Source organism: Protopterus annectens, chromosome 1.part2 (assembly GCF_019279795.1).
Source record: "Protopterus annectens isolate FY-2018-M chromosome 1.part2, PAN1.0, whole genome shotgun sequence".
Classification (NCBI taxonomy): domain Eukaryota; kingdom Metazoa; phylum Chordata; order Ceratodontiformes; family Protopteridae; genus Protopterus; species Protopterus annectens.
In genome coordinates, this window is record NC_056727.1 from 1,212,585,552 (window position 1) to 1,212,606,885 (window position 21,334).

At 42.3% G+C, this 21,334-nt stretch overlaps 1 protein-coding gene across 2 annotated transcripts in view; it reads right to left on the reverse strand.

Annotated features, from left to right (window-relative positions):
- Nucleotides 1-21,334, reverse strand: part of GALE (UDP-galactose-4-epimerase) — a 553,592-nt gene that overhangs the window by 183,852 nt on the left and 348,406 nt on the right. For both annotated transcript variants that reach the window (XM_044060070.1, XM_044060072.1), the window contains one exon: nucleotides 14,360-14,473. In XM_044060070.1, the coding sequence (XP_043916005.1) occupies nucleotides 14,360-14,473 (114 nt within the window). The remainder of the gene's footprint in view (nucleotides 1-14,359; nucleotides 14,474-21,334) is intronic.

Below are 21,334 nucleotides of genomic sequence, written 5' to 3' on the forward strand. Positions count from 1 at the left end.
AATCATCTTGTCCCAGGAAAGGGAGTATTGACTGCAGAGTTATCATCCAGAACTTCGACTTTCTTACTGATTTGTTTAATTTGCTGAGATTCAGGATGGGTCTCCAGTCCCCCGTTTTCTTTGGAACTAAAAAGAACTTCAAGTAAGTTCCAGAACCTATTTGGTCTGCGGTACTATTTGGATGACTCTTTTGTCTAGCAACTTTTGTATTTCTAGAGTTGCCTCTTCCCTTTGACTGGGTGGAACATCTGGGATATTTTTTGCATCTGGGATGGGGTAAGAAAAGGGTATGTAGTAACCTCTGGATATGATGCTTTGTACCCACTTGCCTTTTGTTATTGTTAGCCAAACTTCTGGGTACAAAGATAAGTGGCCAACTGCCTCCAGAGATTGACAGGTGGGCTTCCTTTCTGAAAGGGCTTACCAAGGAATGCTTCCCTGTCACCCAGGTTTTGCGGACCCCCTCTGCTGTGTGGTCGGTGTCTTCCATTAGTACTTCCCCCTCTGCCCGTGGGGGAAGAATCACCACGCGAGTCCTGGAAAGCTCTCGGAGATTTTCAAAACCACATTTTCCCTCCTTTTTGACCCTTTGGATAAGGTCTGGTAGGTAGGGGAAAAAAAGGACTCCTATGGCAGAGTCTCTTTCCTTCTTGTTCCATTTTCCTCAGTATTTCTTGCCCCAGATGTCAGGTGCCCCCAAAAGGGTAGGCTAAAAATATGTCAATAAAACATGCATGCACCAAAGTATATATATTTTGCCTTCATCTACAAGCAAATACACCACATAGGTTGTATAGAATAGAGAAGTACAGATAAGTTCCAGCAAAGCAATGGGGGATGGCGGGTGGGTAACCTGGACTGCAACAGTGAATACACTCGAACATCTACATTTATGGTAAGTGTACACAACTGTACTATGTTCTTCGTGTTTCACTGTTGCAGTCATTACAATTGGGATGAATCCCAAAGCTAAGGTTGGGAGGCTGGAGCTAAATAGCATTAGGAGTGGCTATTAGGCCCTGCAGAACTGCAGTGGCAAAGCCTTCCCTGGATTTAGAGTAGAGTGGTAAGTGATAGTGCTTTGTGAAGGTGTGCACTGAACTCCAAGTAGCAGCCTCTAAAATGTCTTTGGTTGGTACTCCCCTGAGGAAGGCTGCTGAAGTGGCTGCTGCTCTGGTTGAATGTGGCCTAATGCCCTTAAGTACTGGTTTGACATGTTGTGAATAGCAGAAACGAATGCAGTGGCCTATCCACTTTGAAATAGTCTGCTTTGAGACAGCCTTTCCTTGTGATCCTGCAGCATATCCCACTAGTAATTGCTCTGTCTTTCTGAAAGATTTGGTTTTGTTCAAATAGAAGCGTAGCGGTCTGTGTGTGTCCAAAGAATGCAGAATTCTCTCCCCCTTGTTCTGTGGGTTTGGATAAAAGGTAGGCAGATGAATAGTGTGGTTAAGGGCCACACTGGGCACTACCTTAGGCATGAATGTCGGGTTTGTCCTCAGAGAAACACTGTCTGGATAAAAAATGATAAAAGGTTCCACAGCCATGAGTGCCTGTAGCTCTGAGACTCGTCTTGCAGAAGTTATTGCTAGGAGCAGAGCTGTTTTCCAAGATAAAAACTTTATATCAGCTGTAGCGGCTGGCTCAAAGGGAGGTAGGGTGAGTTTTTCCAAGACATAATTGAGGTCCCATGCAGGTATTGGTGATCTCCTTGGAGGCCTTAAATTTTTGGCCCCTCTGAGGTACTGCCTTAATAAAGGATGCAAAAAGATTGGTGGCTCTGTGTTGTAATGAGCCGAAATGGCAGAGGCATGAATTTTTATAGATGAAAAGGATAGGCCGTTGTCCAGCATCTCAGTCAAGTATTGCAAAATTTGAGGAATGTTTGGTACAGCTGTGTCAATTCCTTGTGCCTGGTTCCAAGCACAGAATCTCTTCCATTTTCAAGCATAGGATTTTCTAGTACTAGGCCTTCTGGCCTCCAAAATGACATCCATCACCGCTTTAGTGAGAGGTGTGCTTTGTATGACTACATTATCCGCCATGCTGCCAGATTTAAGGTTTTGAGTTGGCTGTGCAGGATCTGACTGTTCTGCTGGGACAGTGGATGAGGCACTTGAGGTAAGGTCCAGGCTGGGCATTGAGACAAGTTCCTTAGGATTGGATACCAGTACTGGCGTGGCCAGTCTGGGGCAATCAGTATAATTTTTGGCTTCTCCTGTCTGACCTTTAGGAGTACCTTGGGGAGGAGAGGCAAAGGAGGAAAGGCATATACTGTTAGGGCATCCACTTTCCATGCTTGTCTGTGATAAGTCCTTGTGCAGAATCTCCTCAGTTGGCAGTTGTGAGGTGAGGCAAACAGATCTATGTCCGGGCATCCCCATTTCCTTCTTATCATGCTGAAGACTCGCGGATCCAATTTCCACTCGTGGGGATCCATGAGGTTTCTGCTTACTTCGTCTGCCAGAGTATTTATCTTTCCTGGCAGGAATTGTGCCTGCAGATGTACTTGGCAAGTCAATGCTGTGTCCCACAAAGTCATGGCTAGTCTGCAAAGGGGGTAAGAATGAGTGCCTCCCTGTTTGTTTATATACCACATGACCATGGTATTGTCTGTCTTTATCAGTAGTTGTCCCAGATGAAGTAGGTCCTCGAAGGCTGTCAGAGCATTTTGAACAGCTAGCATCTCTTTTTGATTGATATGTAGATGCTTTTGGTTTGCGGACCATGTGCCTTGAATACATCTTCCTGCCATGTGGGCTCCCCAGGCATAATCCGATGCATCCATTGTTAAAGTCTGTGTGGCTGGGGGTAGAGTGAATGGCTGTCCCTTGTTCTGGTGACAGGCCTTCGCCCACCATCGAAACTCCTGTTGCAGGCAGGGAATGAGAGTAACTATTGTTTCCAGGCTGTGGCAATGTTGAGTCCAAACACTTTTTTATATACCATTGAAGTTTCCTCATATGCAGTCTTGCATATGGAATTAGTAAAATGCAGGATGCCATGAAGCCCAAAGCCTGCAGAATTTTTCTTGCAGATAACTGGGCCTTTGTTGCCAACAGTTTGAAATAGGTAGTCAGTTGCCTTTGTTTGTCTGACGTGGGATAAGCCATCTGGGCAGTTGTATTTAAGCTTGCACCCAGGAATATTATCTCTTGAGAGGGTACTAGTTTTGATTTCTGTTCGTTGACTGTGTACCCTAGGAATGGTAGTAATCTTTTTACAAACGCCAGATGCTGTAGTAGAATGTCCTTGTTCTCTGCTTGAATGAGGCAGTCGTCCAAGTAAGGATATATTTGTATTCCTCTGTCTGCAGTATGCAATTACTGGTGCCAGGCACTCTGTGAAGACCCTGGGCGCAGTAGATAAGCCAAAGGGCAGTGCAGAGAATTAGTAATGCATTGAGCCAGCTTTGAATCTGAGGTATCTTCTGCATGTCTGTCTGACTGGGACATGCAGGTATGCCTCTTTTAGATCTAAAGTCACAAGCCAAGCCTTCTTGCCCAACATGGGCAGAAGCTGCTGTAGGTCAACATTTTGAATTTTGGAATATCCAGATATGTGTTTAGAATAGATAGGCCCAGTATTGGTCTCCAGGCTTTGTCCTTTCAGGGTACCAGGAAGAGTCTTGAATAGAATCCTTGCCCCTGCTCTTGTTCTGGTACTTGTTGAATGGCCCTCATGTCCATGAGGGATGAGACTTGTTTTTGTGCCTCTGCCCATTGATGTTTTGGCAGGTCTGGCCAACCGTTTGCCCTTGGCAGGGTATGGAAGTGAAACTTGTAGCATTGTGATACTATGTTTAAGACCAATTTGTCCTGGGTTATTATGTGCCAGTTTTGATAAAAAAGTGATGGCGCTGCCAGAAGATAAGTGCTTGGCGCAGGCAGGGTGAAGTCACTGGGACTGTTTCCTGTATGGCTGTGATTCGTCTTCTCCAGTTTTGGAGGTAGAAGCACCCCATTGTTTAGACCTGTATGAACCTTGGGGCTGAGATCTGCCTCTAGGGCATCTATATCTGCCCCTTTGTGGCCTGACACTGGAAAGGACCAATTCTTTGTAGGCCAGTGCCTGCTAAATCTTGGTGGCTGTACCTGTAAGAAATCCTTGACTGTTTGCATAGATTTAGCTTTGTCCTCCATTTTCTTTAACACCTCTTCTTCCTTAACACCAAAGTATCATGATGTAATGGAGCATCTAATAATTTTGCTTTAACATGATCAGGTAATTTTGTTCCTTTAACCAAGCATGCCTCCTAATGACAGAACCCGTGACTGCGGCCCTGCAGGAGGCCTCCAGAGAATCAAAACCACATTGCAAAGTATGCTTTCCAACTTGTTCAGCTGCATGCAATAAATCCTGCATTTCTTTGTTTTTTGCACATTCAGAATTTATCAACATTTTCTGTTTAAGCAGTGACATGATATATTGCTGATATTTGAGCATATGAAACTGACAATTTAAAGCCGTTATAGCCAAGGTAGCAGAAGTGTAAATCTTTTTTCCCCATCTGTCCAGTGCCCTAGAATCCCTGTCAGAGGGGGTAGGGTTTTTTGTAGTGGAAGCCTTGACCCCTTTGGGACCCTGAGAAATAGTTTCTGGGTCAGCAGCAGGGTTTTTGAAAAGGAATTTATGAGAGCCAGGAACCCTGTAGTATCTATGCTGCTTAACAGGAACTGGAGGCAAGGAGTCAGGGGTCAAACTGGACTATGAAAATACATCATCTGCAATGTCTAACAGGTGGAACAGCTAGGGGCCTGTGTTGTGGTAGTAAAAGGAAGTCTCTGAGCCTTAGATTCTGAATAAAAAAGCTCCATCATGGTATGTAAAGTTTCCCCAAAAGAATAATCCTCAGGAGAAGAGGCTGAAGGGATAGATTCTTCAGCATCAGAATCCTCATAGGGAGGAAGAGAGTATTCCTGATCAGAAGATGAATCAGATGAAATGGAAACCTGATCTGAAGATTCATATTCTGTCTCTTGCCTAGGCCTCTTATCAGGAGGGGGATGGGAACCCCTGATCAATGTAATTAGGTCCTCGGCCATTTTGAGCGTCTGTTTTTTGGGCATGGAGGCCTTTCCATGAGGCTGTTGTACTTGTTTCTTTGTCTTTAAAGGTGCTTTAGTCTTTGCCTTTGAAGCTGAAGTCGTTTTAACATATAATTGAGTAGGTCTGAAAACACCCTCAGAAGCCGATGCCTGCTCAGCGGCTCCGGACCTATCTGAGGGAATAATTTCTGATGGTCTAATACCTTGAGCTTCCAGCAGCCTGGTAGACTCCACGTGGGTGTCAGTAGCAGCCTGCGAGTCTAAAGTAGCGGTCGTTAGGGGCTGTGAAGGCGCCTCACTGAGAACCGGCGAACCAGCGACTGGCTTAGAAGAAGCCTTGTTGTCTGTTTTGGACCTCGGATGCCTGTCCTTTTCTTTGCGTTTCTTGTGAATTCCGGTAGTCGGATGGCTATCCGACGACATTGTATAGTTAAATCTTCTGCCAAAATAGTGAAATGCGAAATCGTACCGATGCTTAATAGGGCGTTGGTTAAATCTACCACAAAACTGACAACTAGCAACGTCGTGGTCAGGGCCTAGGCAAGGAATACAGTAAGAATGAAAGTCCTTACGAGGTATTTGTTTCCCACAAGAAATACAATTATTAACTTTTTCTGACATCGGTCTGGAGCAAGAAAAAAATTTCCCCAATGGGGTATTTAGCTTTTAGTGAAGACTTCGGATCTGAAATTCGAACACGAAAATCTCAGGAGTCGGCCAACCAACACTTGCGAACTGCTTTTGCTTCGGGCACCACGTGGCAAGAAAGACTGAGGAAAATGGCATCGGCTGCATCTTTTATACCCCTGGCGCACTGACGTCAGGGAAGAGGCAACAGCAACTGACGCCGGACTTAGACTTTGGAATTCAGGCCGACTGAGGGTAGCCTGCCAGCAGGATAACCCAATTGTAATGACTGCAACAGTGAAACACGAAAAACATCCTGTTATGATTACCACTTGCAAATATACAGCTCTGTTTTACCTGTGTTTCTTCGTCATTCTTCAGTTATCTGACCAGTAATCTGAGACATGCTGTGTGTAAGCCATTCTATATCACTGTGCTTAAATGTGTGAGGATAGTAAATGGAAATAATACCATATGCAGTTGCCAACAAATGAACGGCAGGTTGGATGTTAAGAAATACAACCTTTGAATTGTGTGCTGCTTACTTTTATTTCCAACCTTACATCTAACACTTTATAGATCTAACCTGACACACCCAGAGGATGTAAGGCAGAATTTTTCTTGCAGGGAGATGGGACTTTTTTGCCAGTAATTGAAAATATTGAGTTAGTTGAACTTGTTTGTCTGGCGTGAGGTAAGCCATCTGGGCCGTTGTATTTAAGCTGGCACCCAGGAATGTAATCTGTTGTGAGGGCACTAGTTTTGACTTCTTTTCGTTTACTGTGTACCCTAGAGAAGTTAACCTTTTTACAAATGACAGATGCTGTAGAAGGATGCCCTTTGTATCTGCATGAATGAGGCAGTCGTCCAGGTATGGATATATCTGAATTCCTTTTTGTCTGCAAAAAGCAACTACTGGTGCCAGGCACTTTGTGAAGACCCTGGGCGCAGTAGATAAGCCAAAGGGTAGTGCAGAGAATTGGTAGTGCATTAAACCAGCTTTGAATCTGAGGTATCTTCTGCAATTTTGTCTGACAGGGACATGCAGGTATGCCTCTTTGAGGTCCAGAGTAACAAGCCAAGCGTTCTTGCCAAGCATGGGAAGAAGCTGCTGTAAAGTCAACATTTTGAATTTCGGAATATCCAGGTAAGTATTTAGAATTGAAAGGTCTAGTATGGTCCTCCAGGTTTTGTCCTTTCTGAGGACCAGGAAGAGTCTTGAGTAAAATCCTTGTCCTTGTTCTTGCTGTGGTACTTTTTGAATAGCTCTCATGTCCATGAGGGCTGAAATTTGTTTTTGTGCCTCTGCCCATTGATTTTGTGGCAGGTCTGGCATTCTTTTTAGCCTTGGTAAAGAATGAAAGTGGAACCTGTAACCTTGAGACACAATATTCAGAACCCATTTATCTTGCGTGATTGTTTGCCAGTTTTGGGAAAAAAGTGCTAGTTTTCCCCCCAAGGGGGCTTCCAAAAGGGAAGTGCTTGGCGTACGAAGGGAAAAGTCATTGTGACTGTTTCCTGTAAGGTTGAGACTTGTCCTCACCTCCTTTTGGGGTTGAGGAGCCCCATTGTCTTTGTCTGTTTGAGCCTTGGGGTTGAGATCTGCCTCTTGGGTGTCTGTATCTGCCTCTCTGCCTCTTGGGCATCTGTATCTGCCTCTCTGTGGCCTGTCTGACACTGGAAAGGACCAATTTTTTGTAGGCCAATTTCTGCTAAATCGAGGTGGCTGTACCTGTAAGAAATCCTTGACTGTTTGCATAGATTTAGCTTTATCCTCCATTTTCTTTAACACCTCTTCTGCCTTAACACCAAACAAGGTATCATGCTGTAAAGGAGAATCCAATAATTTTGCTTTAACATGATCAGGTAAACTCTGTTCTTTTAACCAAGCATGCCTTCAAATCACTGAACCTGTAACTGCGGCTCTACAAGGGGCCTCTAGAGAATCAAAACCACATTGCAGAGTATGTTTTCCCACCTGTTCAACTGCATGCAACAAATCCTGCATTTCTTTACAATCAGGAGCTTCTGAGCTTGCAAGCATTTTCTGTTTTAACTGAGCCATTAAATATTGTTGGTACTTAAGCATGTGAAACTGGCAATTTAAAGCTCTTAGATTCTGAGTAATCCTGACTTTCCCAATGGAAATGCTCCCTCATGGTATGTAAAGTTTCCCCAAAAGAATAATCCTCAGGAGGAGAGGCTGAAGGGATAGATTCTTCAGCATCAGAGTCCTCATAGGGGGGTATAGAGTACCTCTGGTCTGAAGAGAAATCAGAGGAAATGGAAACCTGATCAGAGGAATCATAGTCTGTATCCTGCCTAGTCCTTTTCTCAAGAGGGGGATGGGAACCCCTGATTAGAGTAATGAGGTCTTCGACCATTTTAAGTATCTGTTTCTTAGGCATGGTGGTTTGTCCAGGAGAATGCTGTACTTGTTTCTTTGTCTTTAGTGGTACTGTGGACTTGGCTGTTGTTTTTATGGTAAGTTGTGAAGGTCTGTAAACACCCTCAGAAGCCAATTCCTGCTCAGCGGCTCCGGACCCATCTGAGGGATTAGTTTCCGTTGGCCCAATACCTTGAGTATCCAGAGGCCTAGTTGTCTCCACGTGGGAGTCGGAGGCGGCCTGTGGCTCTGAAGTAGTGGGTATCAGGGGCTGCACAAGCGCCTCACTGAGAACCGGAGAACCGGCGACTGGCCTAGCAGAGGTTTCATAGTCGGTTTTGGGCATCGGATGTCTGTCTTTATCCTTGTCCTTGCATTTTTCAGTATTGCAGTCGTCGGTTGATCCGACGGAATAGTATAATTGAACCTTCTGCCAAAGTAGTGCAAAGCAAACTCAAAACGCCTTTTTATAGCACGTTTGTTAAATCTAGCACAAAACCGACAACTAGTTGCGTTGTGATCAGGGCCTAGGCATGGAATACAGTAAGAGTGGAAGTCCTTATGAGGTATTTGTTTTCCACAAGAAATACAATTATTAACTTTTTCTGACATAGGTCTGAGGCAAGAAAAAAGTTTCCCCAATGGGTTACTTAGCTTTATTGAAGACTTCGGATCTGAAATTAGACTTCGAAAATCTCAGGAGTCGGCCGACCGGCACTTGCAAACTGCTTCTGCTTTGGGCACCGCGCGGCAAGGAAGACTGAAGAAAATGGCGTCGGATGCATCTTATATTACCCCTGGCGCACTGACGTCGGGGAAGAAGCGACAGCAACCGACGCTGGACCAAGACTTTGGAACTCTGGCCACCTGCAGGACCGCCTGACGGCAGGATAACCCAAGTGTGATGACTGCAGCAGTGTAACACGATGAACATCTCTAGCTGCAGGCAAGGAATGATAGGAATCATTGTTTCTAGGCTATGACAAGGTTGACTCCATAACGTTTTAAGTACCACTGAAGTTTCCTCATATGCAGTCTTGCATATGGAATAGAAGAATGCAGGAGGCCATGAACCCCAAGGCTTGCAGTATTTGTCTTGCAGATATCAGGGTTTTTGTGGCCACCTGTTTGAAGTAAGTCACCAAATGAAGTTGTTTTTCTGGCATAAGGAAAGCCATCTGGGCAGTTGTATTCAAGCTTGCACCCAGGAATGTAATTTTCTGAGAGGGTACCCGTTGTGATTTCTTTTCGTTTATGGTGTACCCTAGACAAGTTAGAACCTTTTTTTTACAAACACCAGATGTTTTAGAAGAATGGCCTTGTTTTCTGCCTGAATTAGACAATCGTCCAGGTATGGATATATTTGAATATTTCTTTGCCTGCAAAATGCAATTGCTGGAGCCAGGCACTTTGTAAATACCCTGGGCACAGTAGATAAGCCAAAGGGCAGTGCAGAGAACTGATAATGCAAGTAGCCTGCTTTGAAGTGGAGGTATCTTCTGCAAGATTCCCTGAATGGAATATGCAGGTAAGCCTCTTTTAAATCTAGAGTTGCCAACCAGGCATCTTTACCTAGCATAGGAAGTAACTGGTGAAATGTCAACATCTTGAATTTTGGAATGTCCAGAAATGTGTTCAGAGTAGACAGGTCCAGAACTGGACGCAATGATTTGTCTTTTCTGGGTACCAGGAAAAGTCTGGAATAGAAACCTTGTCCCTTTTCCTCTTCTGGTAGTAGCTGAATTGCTCCCATGTTTAGGAGGGAAAGCACTTGTTTCTGAGCCTCTGCCCACTGATTTGGGGGCATGTCTGGCCATCCGTTTGGAGTTGGTAACGTGTGGAAATTAAATCTGTATCCCTGGGACACTATATTTAAAACCCATTTGTCCTGGGTTATAAGTTGCCAGTTTTTTGCATGAAGAGACCGTTTTCCCCCCAAAGGGGCGGCTAAGAGGTAAGTGCTTGGTAATTTTAAAGGGAAGTCATTGAGACTGTTTATCATAGGGAGGTGTCTTGTTATTTCCAGATTTGGAAGTGGAGGCACCCCATTGCTTAGTTCTGAAAGTCCCTTGGGACTGAAACCGTGTGCTTTTGGAATGTCTGGGTTTGGCTTGAGTGGCTCTGGAAGGAACTGGAAAGGACCAGTTCTTAGTAGGCCAGTGCCAACTAAAACTTGGAGGTTGTACTTGTAAGAAAACTTTCGCAGTTTGCATAGATTTAGCTTTATTTTCCATCTTTTTTAGAAATTCTTCAACCTTATTGCCAAACAGACAGTCCTGCTGCAAAGGAGCATCCAACAATGTTGCTTTAACATGATCAGGCAGAGTTTGCTCCTTGAGCCAAGCATGTCTTCTAAACCCAGACCCAGTAACAGCAGCCCTGCAAGAGGCCTCCAAAGAATCAAAACCACATTGCAAAGTATGTTTTCCAACTTGTTCAGCTGAATGCAATAAATCCTGTAAATCCTTATTTTCCACACAGTCAGAAATCAACATCATTTTCTGTTTAAGCAATCCCATGATATGCTGTTGATATTTTAGCATACGGAATTGACAGTTTAAAGCCCTGATTGCCAAGGTTGCAGAAGTATAAACCTTTTTACCCAATCTATCCAGCACCCTGAAGTCTCTATCAGAAGGGGTAGGATTTTTAGCAGTAGAAGCCTTAATGCCCTTGGGCCCCTGAGAAATTGTTTCAGGGTCCGCAACAAGATTTTTGAAAGGGAATTTGTGGGAGTCAGGAACCCTGTAATATCTGTCTGGCTTACAAGGGGCCGGAGGCAGGGAATCAGGGGCCATACTGGATTCTGAAAACACATCATCAACAATGTCTAGTACAGGAGGTATAGCCAAAGGCCTATGCTGAGGAAGAAGGAAATCCCTAAGCCTCTTTTTGGATTCAGAAAAATCCTGACTTTCCCAGTGGAAATGCTCCCTTAATGTATGTAAAGTTTCCCCAAAAGAAAAATCCTCAGGGGGAGAAGCAAAAGAAAAGGAATCCTCTGCATCAGAGTCCTCATAAGTAGGTATGGACAAATCCTGTTCATTAGAATAGTCAGAAGAAACAGAGTCCTGCTCAGAAGATTCATAGTCAAGTTCAGCCCTAGGCCTCTTAGAAGGTGGGGGGGTTGACTACCCCTGATTAGAGTAATTAAATCTTCAGCCATTTTGATAATTTGTTTTTTAGGCATAGGGGCCTGAACATGTGGCCTTGGCATTGTTTTTTTAGACATAGATTGAGATTTCGACCTTAACATTGAAGGTGGTGTCAGTTTAATATACAAATCTGTAGGCCTGAATACACCCTCAGAAGCCGGTGCCTGCACAGGGCTATGGACCCATCTAAGGTAGAGACATCCCCAGGTTCCATAGGTGAAGCATCTCGTGGCTTACCGGACTCCAAATGGGTCTCAGTAGAGGCCCTCGAATCAGAAGTAGTGGGTATCAGGGGCTGTGAAAGTGCCTCACTGAGTACCGGTGAACTGGCGACTGACTTAGGAGAAGCGTTGTCTGCAGTTTTGGACCTCAACGGTCTGTCTTTGTCTTTTTCTTTGCGTTTTTTCGGTAATCAGGTAGTCGGATGGCCAACCGATGTTATTTCTGGATAATTAAACCGAGAACTGAAACATTTAGAAGCAAAAATGTACTGATGACGGTTTGCACTAATTAAATAAAGCACAAAACCGACAGCAAGGTACGTCGTGGTCAGGGCCTAAACAAGGAATACAGTACAAATGAAAATCCTTATGAGGTATTTGCTTCCCACAAGTAATACAATTATTAACTTTTAGTGACATCGGTAAGGAGCAAGAAAAAGTTTCCCCAATGGGGTACTTAGCTTTTAGTTGAAGACTTCGATTCTGAAACTCGAAAACGAAAATTTCAGGAGCCGGCTGACTGCCACTTGCGAACTGCTTCTGCTTTGGGCACCACACGGCAAGAAAGACTGATGTAATGGCATCGGCTGCAAGTTTTATACCCCTGACGACCTGACGTCATGGAAGAAGGGACAGCAACCAACACAGGACCCAAGACTTTGTTAATCAAGCCGACTGAGGGCAACCTGCCAGCAGATTGCCCAAATGTAATGACTGCAACAGTGAAACACAAAGAACATCAAAGATGAACTGCCACCGCTACCATGCATGGCTCACACCTGTCCAACATACTAAGAAGTAGAGCTAGGCACAGAGCTTGGCTATGTTCATGCAGACACTCAACTCACTGCAATTTTACCTTGGGGACCCCTACAGACACACATACACAACACTTATACACAGTTCAGCTGTGCAGTGTAAACTCATGTTGTCTCACTGGCCCATTTGTTAGTTTACCCAAACGTCTGTCTGCATCTCTTTCTTACAAACACTCACTGACCTTTTGTGTCAGTCTAGGCATCCTGCAACCCCCCCAAACACTTGTGTTTTCTGAACCAAGTGCAGATTTTCAGCTTTTGATTCTACTTTGTTGGGACAAAGGGCAGCTGCGGTGGTGCAGCACTTAGCATTGCCGCCTCACAGCAAGATGTTCTCTGGTTCAATCCTCAGCTGGGGTGCCTTCTGCGTGGAGTCTGCATGTCCTCCCAGTGGTCGCATGGGTGTCCCCCGGGTGCTCCAGTTTTCTCCCACATCCCAAAGACATGCTATAGGTGAATTGGATACTCTAAATTGGCCCTAGGCATAAGTGTGTGTGCCTTCCGTGGAAGGTTAGGCGCCGGGTTGGCAACTCGAAACCGTAAAACTCCATTGCCAAACATGAGCAGACAGGTGATCTGCTGTGTTGACCCCTAACCGGGAAAAGCTGAAAGAAGATTCTATTTTGCTGGGACAATCTTTGAGGAGATTTTCTCTCCAACTGCCTTCCAAAATTGTGGACTTTGGGGTTTATATCACATAATCGAATCACGGAACATCGAACGCTCAAATGAGCGAATTTTCACATAATCAAAGTTCCTGGATTTATTTCACACTACAGTGAAGATCGGGATTTTTGCCCTTTCCTCACTGTAGTGCAATCTCAGAGTAGGACTATATATTTAGCGGGGGGGTGTGGGGGACGCAGCCCTCTACAATACAGTATTCGATGCGAAAATTCACTCATTTGAGAGTTCGATGTTCCGTGATTCGATTATGTGATATAAACCCTGGACTTTGAAGTTTAAGGAAATCATCTGCCCTCTCTTAGATTGTAAGAGAAGGATTTTATATATATATATATATATATATATATATATATATATATATATATATTTTTTTTTTTTTTTGGTATTAGTAATTTAAAGGATTGTGAGGATATCAGAATACAACAAAGAGCCATTTAGCCTTTTGTAGAGTAATACAGTAGCATTCACTAAAAGCAGTAAGTGTTATTAACTCACACATTTTGCTTATGGCTTCTTTATGAATATTAGTGTTCTGACTAGAGTTAAATGTAGTTACAGGAAAGGCATAATCTTCTAAGGCTTGGAATATGAAAATTTTAACCTAGTAATTAGCTAGAATTTTAATATCAGCAGATACCTTCTTCATGGATACAACTGAGAACAATTAACTGCATGTCTAAATCTGTGGAAAAAAAAATGCGCAAAAGTAGGAATCAATAAATGGATGGATGGATGCTCCCACATAAGGCCCATACGTATGTATAACAAGATCTGAGATAACGAGGGCAACACCTGCAGCATCCCCACTTCCCCTCCCACCATACACACATGCACGGCAATTGCAAACCACAGGCCATCAGCAAGAATACCAAGCAAAGTGAACAGTAAAGGGAAACTGAAATTACATTTAACCTCCACATCTGCAAAAAATTCAAACAAATGGAAAATTCACTACAAACTTTCAATATTTTTAAATAATGCAGAAAGCAGCCATCGTTTCAGACATTCATCTGTATAGATAGAACTGCAGTTAAAAGTACTCTTAAAGACTTGAGCACTAAAAGTCTTCCTAAGAACATTGCAAAATCTGTGGAACAAAAACTCAAATGAAGCAAAAAGAAATTTCTCCAGTGGCAAAAACAGCATTTGTACCATTCTTTACACTTGCCAGAATTTATAATGCAACACATTCACATAGAAGAATTTTGCACAAAAGGATTTATATTTTGAGAAAACTACTCTGATTTCTACAGTTAACAAGCTGTGAAAGGAGTCCCCATTTAAAAAAAAAAAAACATATTCCTAGAAGTTTAGTTTCTCATAAAGGACTTGAGTACAACATTGTAAAGATTTTCTTTCAGGTTCATCATGTGTAAGAAGTAAAGATATAACTGTGACCATCAATAAAATCCCGTACCTGTGCAACATAAGGCATGAGGTTATTTGGTATTCCCTGAGGATCCTCACCAATCTTCCCAGAAACATGTGCTCCAATTGGATTAAAGTATCGTAGCAGAACTACATTCCAGTCCTAAATGTAAACAGTAAGCAAAGGTAAATAGGACAAATCAAAAATGCAAAGTATATGCTAAAATTAACCACACACACACACACACACACACACACACACACACACACACACACACACACACACACACACACACACACACACACACACACACCTTAAGCATATAATGCCTGCTAAAAACATTCCACTGCCAAAAGTTTCTGTGCTAGTATAAAAATCTAACATTAAGTTTCCTAAATCACTGGTTACCATTTATTATGGTGTTGTATTTGGGTCTGCAATCATCTAAGAGTCTTTCAAAATAAGCAAGGTTGTCAAGGTACACAATTAAAAAAAAAAAGTATAGATAAATGTTATAATGCAAACAACCTAAAAGCATCATATGCAAACACAATTGTCAGTATGCAAACTAATACTGACCATTTTGCTTTCTGTAAATTCCTCTGTAATACACCTTGGCAGGTGACCATTTTAATAAGCCTAGCTGGTCAACACTCCTTATACCATAGAGTTTGATTTTTATTGCACCTGCACTAATTAAATACAAACCTTTACCACATTAAAATATCCCAATCAGATGACTTAAAAAATCTAATACTTTGAACCAATTAACTGATGACATTATGCTGCAATCTAACATACTGAGCCAACAATGTTGTCATACTCCATAATTACTCAGGCAGTACATAAAAATCTTTTACACAGCCTGCCACAGATAAATAGAGTTCATTAACTCTGTAAAAGGCTCCTGGTTAATCTTTTTCATAGTCATCATAAGCCACCCTTCTCTATTCCACTCCGCAGTATGGGTTCCATTGGATTGGTTGGCATCTGTTTAACCAACCCCATTTGGCCGACTATACAGATAGTTGACAGGTGTGAGAGACTGACAATTCCTGGGTAGGGGAATATTCCCTTTCCCTGGCGACTGTGTGATCTCAGAGTTAGTATACATAATTAGCAGGGGGTGCAGCTCCCACACGGGGGAATAGATGTTGTTTAAGTTTTTTTTTAATATCTGCATGCACTAAGAAGGAACCTCTGCACATGTGTAACAGGAAGTCGATGTTTCAGTTTTCGATGTAGAAGTGGTTCACTTTGAGGGTGTTGACATTCATGTTAAATCGACCGAATGAATATAAATCCTATAGCACATAATTTATAACCTGGTACAAATCATAACTGTACTCTGCAGCACAGAGATCCTAAACTAAAATTTCTTTTTGCTCTGCTAAACCCCTTTACTACTAATCATTTCCCAGAAGTGTGTTGCCCTAAATAATGACAGCTTTTTAGCCAGTTTTACTCAGTCTCTATAGCCTATATACAGCCTGCTATCTCCAAAAAGGCTTGGGATATTCTAATACCAGTTTTGGTGAAAAGTACCAGGCCAGTCAGGTAAAAAAAAAACTTTGTCTGGAATCTGCTACTAACTTTAAATTCAATAATGCAGCTTCTGGTTTTAATACAAAAATTATCATTCCTTCTTGTACCTCACAAGATTAGAAACCTCATTTATACACAGTAACATTTGTTCCAATGTTTTAACATCACAATATGTTGTTTTGAAAGCTTTTCTTACAGCTACCAGAAGATAACCAATATCTGTAACTTTTATTTTTTGTTGCATTTTGTCAATCTCAGCTGGACCAGCAGTGCCCACATTAGTCTGTAGCCTTTGTGCAGCCCGTTTTAGTTCTCTAACCATAGTATTTTCACAAACACACACTGCATGCACAAACAGTTTGCCACAAATTAATTACATGCATCACAATTAAATATAGCAGCATCCTTAAACACATTCATTTGAAAAGCACAGCAAAGAAACAGGTAAACAGTTACACTGACCAACAGAATCAATAACTATGTCCTTATGTCTATAAAACTAGGGTGGCTGCAACATTTCCTAAACATGGGAAAACTGACAAGCAAAAAAAAAAAAAAAAGACACAAATATCACCCAAACAAAAATATCATAAAACACCTGTGATGTAGCGCTTTGTTAGAAGCAGAGTGTTTTCATAAAATAGTCAAACTATTCACTTATGCTGTACTTACAAGCTCATAAAAAAAGGTGAAACATATCATGTCAACAGCTAATGGGAGTTGGCTTTACTGTCCTGAATATCTCAATAAAGACTTGCAAAAAGCAAGTCAGTGGGCACTTAGATGCTACGCAGCTGAAACATTTGCAAGTGTTTAAGGGATTGTATGCACATTTCATGAGCCTCTGTTAAAGGAGGTTTAAGATATTACACACATTGAAGTCTCTGGTCTGCCAAGGACTTTTTTGATATTTTTGCCTGACAGGTTGTGTGTGTGACCTTTTTGCTCGTTGTTTTGCTCTTATTTTCAAAGGCCTATAAAGCAATGGCAGAGTAGGTCCTTTTTGATTTTGTTTTCAGCTCCCAAATATTCAGTAAATACAAGTGCTTTAAGGCAGTCAGGATAACTCAAGGACACACCTCTCAACTGTACAGATTTTCACAGAAAGTCCAGATTCTGGCCTTATATTTTTAGTTCATTTTTCATAAAATTGTGGTTTTCTGGCAAATTAGTTGTAAATCATTAAAAATTGAAGTTAGAAAATGACAAACATTTGAGTTTCAGACTTCATATCCTTCAGAAAATTCATGACAATGCAAAATCTGCTATTCTATTAACTTTCTAAGTTTGTAAGAGAAAATATTTAAAAAACTGTCCCTATTTTTGGCCTTTGTCCCACTTTTATTTATGGCTTTGCCCAGATTTCTTGCTCTAACAGGTTGAGAGGTATTCTCAAGAAAGATATACCCTAGATTTTTTTGGTAAGGAAATGCCAGTTTATTGAGCTGGCTCATATGCCTAGCCAAGTACATACCAAAGGGGCATTATATTATATTACTGGTCTGACATGGGAGGAGTACAGGGGAATAATTACTTCCTTGGATCTAGAAGATATGCCCCTGGTGATTAGTCTGGCTTTATAACAATATTTCCTAACAGTGACCATACGGTGGTCAAAATATAGATTAATAATGAAGGAGCAGAGCCCCTTAATGACAGTTATTTTTAGGAGGTGTTGCCTATCTGATTGGCAAACCTGGGCACTCCTACTCCTAAGGACATAAAGCTGCATTTTTTGGCATTTATTTTCTTTGACACTGTAGTCCAAGCACCACCTGATAACATGAATTAGCCCTCTTAGAGAATACATTGGTCATCGTTGGGTATTTATGACAGGTCTGAGTTTGCAGCCATCAACAAACTTCATCAGCCAGAGACATTTGGTGTTTGATTTAAGGTCAGAAAAGTAAATACCATATAGGAGTGGTCAGAGTACTGATTTTTGGGAGACACCATTGGTAACCACTCTTAACTGAGTGTGTGCCTACAATACTAACAGACTAGGTTCTGTCAGTGATCCAGTTTGCTATCCAGAAGGTAAATCTGAGGTTTACGTTTAACTGAACTTGCTTACCAATGATGCCAGAGTGTGAAATGATATCAATGGCTTTGGTAAAGTCCAGGCATGCCAAGTGAACTGATTTATCAGACTCACATGCCTTACTGACTTGTTCAAAAGACAGGATCTGCCTTTAACAAAACCAAATTAGTTTGGCTCCAGGTTTTGAAGACTGCGTATGTCTGTTTATGAGGTGTATATTGATGTAATCCACTGACTTACAGATAAGGCTACTGAGTCTGAAAGATCTATAGTTGCCAGGGGTAGTCATAAGTCCCCCTTTGTGGAGTGGGATGACTGCAGCAGTTCTAAGCACCTCCAGCACAAATGCAGTGGAGAGACTGAGACTGCATAAATGTAACATGGAGCCAAGCATGCAGCACTTGGTACTGATAAGAAGACAATCTTGCTCACTGCCAGGGTCCATGAAGCTAGTAGACAGAGTGCTTAGGACTTGCTTGGAGGTGTTAGGGGGCTATAGACATGCTAATTATGCTATGAGAAACTTCAGGGAGATGGGGAAGTAATGTTTGAAGCCTGAATTTGTCTGCTAACATGCTGGCAATGTCATCAGGAGATGTGTCTGATGTTAATTTGTATGGACTCAGAGCATTGTTGGTTATTACTTATTGGGTTCTTGACATAACTGAAAAAAACTTTATAGTAATCTTTAGCACGGGTGGTGATTTGCAATTCACAGATGCTCATTGTGGATGTGATATTAATTTTGTTTCCAAGGTCTTTGTTTATCATTTTCTAGCACTTTAATAGATGATGGGGTGTTACATTTGCTTTTACAGTCAAGTAGATTTTCTCTTACTGTACAATTTGATGACACTGGATTCTCTTCTATATGCTGCAGTATTCATAACATGAGGGAGTCCGCTGCCGACTGACTTGTACATCTGGCCAGTGTACAAAAGTTTAGTGTTACTGTGAGGTACATGCGATGTTGCACAGAATCAAAATGTACGTCGGTCATAAAGTGATGTTGGGTGTAAAGCAGATGTCAGCACGTACCAACTTCAGAACTGAATGCCACAGAAAGCACCACCCTTTTCCTAGATGAGGAAAACAGGCGGTGGCGGGGGGGGGGGGGGTAATACTACTGCATAAAGAAGAGAAGACATCTATGGTTATGGTAAGATTTTACACAACTATTCTATGTTGTTCTATTCATATGCTGCAGTATTCATAACATGAGGGAGGAGACCAAAGCTCATGCAGAAGAAGAATTGAGTGGAGAAGCAGAAACATTCGCCACAAACCCATGTATAATAGCCCTGGCAAAACCAGCTCTGGACCTGGAAATGGCATCTAACATAGTGTTTTGTGAAGGTATGAACAGAAGACCAGGTAGCTGCAGACTGTTACATCCATGTGGGCTTGCATTTGTGACATACCAAGGATAAATACAACACATATGTAGATAATTTTGGCATAGGCAGTCAGCCAAAATGTGTTCTGGAAGTGGGAAGAAATATTAAGTCCCTGATGAAAAGCTATGCAGACACAAGAACATGCAAAACATGCAGACAGTGATCAAAGGTCAGATCTGAACTCTGTAAGTGTGAGGCTGAGATCTTACGACTAAGCTAGAATGCTGCCAACATAAATTTATTATATTTTTTGGTAATATGCCAATGCAGTACAAGTACGTTCCTGATATATATTTTATCCACCCTGAACAGATATCATACATCTTTTCTTTACATGAACAAGATTTTATGGAACCTGGCAAACTATCACAAATACCATTATCTTTAGTTTTTTACAAGGACTTCCTCCTTCCATATCCTTTGTGGGAGAGTGTGGTCATATGACTATAGCAGTCTGTGCCAGAAAGCAGCAGTGAAACCTGGAATCAGTTTCTTTATCTTTCCCTCCTTGACAGTACTGGGTGTCAATAACTAGGAACGGAACTCAAGTACTGATGATACTGATAATAATTAGCAGCATTTAGAACATGTTTATAACCTGTGCTGCAAAACAACACACAGAGTAATGGCATTATGCAATGTTTAGTGCAAGCCCTCTATAGTTCAAAAGCAGACAAGTAAATCAGACTGAGCCTGTGTTGTATTAAATGTTCAGCCTGAAGTGCAAAACTAGGGAACTTCGTGTTGATCTCCCAGTGACAAAGAAAATGTCATTCTGCAGAACAGAAATGGATACAACACATTCACATGCAAAACAAAACTACATTCTTTCTATTTTTTTTGGTAATTGGTTTATGACAGGCATGGGCAAACTACGGCCCGGGGGCCACATGCGGCCCGTTAAACTTTTTGATTCGGCCCGCCACCTCCCAACCATCCCGAATTACTCGGATTTTTCCGAGTTTTGGGGTCCCAATAATGGGGTGCCACGATTCCCGAGTGGCACCCCTTCATTTCCGATTTTTCGTCTTTTTTTTAGACTTTTTCATTTTTCGTGGTTTTGGAGCTGACATCATCACGTGCGCGATGACGTCAGCTCCGTCAGCCTGTCGGAATTAAGATCAAGGGACATGCGGGAGCGCGTCTGTTTGAATAATGGGACTGCCCGCCGTTTTGGATTTAAGCTCAACGGACTTTTACACCATAAAACTGCAGAGTTTTCTAGGCAGAATGGGAGTTGCTGCACAGCTTGCTTTGAAGTTTTCTTTAAGGTAACAAATGTGTGTGTGTGTGTGTGTGTGTGTGTGTGTGTGTGTGTGTGTGTGTGTGTGTGTGTATGTATGTGTGTGTGTGTGTGTCTGTGTGTATGCGATCGGAGAGAGAAAGTGAGTGAATGCAGGTTTGAAAGGTGAAGAGTGTGTGTGTGTGAGTGATCGGAGAGAAAAAGTGAGTGAATGCAGATTTGAAAGGTAAAGTGTGTGTGTGTATGCGATCGGAGAAAGTGAGTGAATGCAGGTTTGAAAGGTGAAGTGTGTGTGTGTGTGTGTGTGTGTGTGTGTGTGTGTGTGTGTGTGTGTATGCGATCGGAGAGAGAAAGTGAGTGAATGCAGGTTTGAAAGGTGAAGAGTGTGTGTGTGTATGCGATCGGAGAGAAAAAGTGAGTGAATGCATATTTGAAAGGTAAAGTGTGTGTGTGTGTGTGTGTGTGTGTGTGTGTGTGTGTGTATGCGATCGGAGAAAGTGAGTGAATGCAGGTTTGAAAGGTGAAGTGTGTGTGTGTGTGTGTGTGTGTATGCGATCGGAGAGAGAAAGTGAGTGAATGCAGGTTTGAAAGGTGAAGAGTGTGTGTGAGCGATCGGAGAGAAAAAGTGAGTGAATGCAGATTTGAAAGGTAAAGTGTGTGTGTGTGTGTGTGTGTGTGTGTGTGTGTGTGTGTGTATGCGATCGGAGAAAGTGAGTGAATGCAGGTTTGAAAGGTGAAGTATGTGTGTGTGTGTGTGTGTGTGTGTGTGTGTGTGTGTGTGTATGCGATCGGAGAGA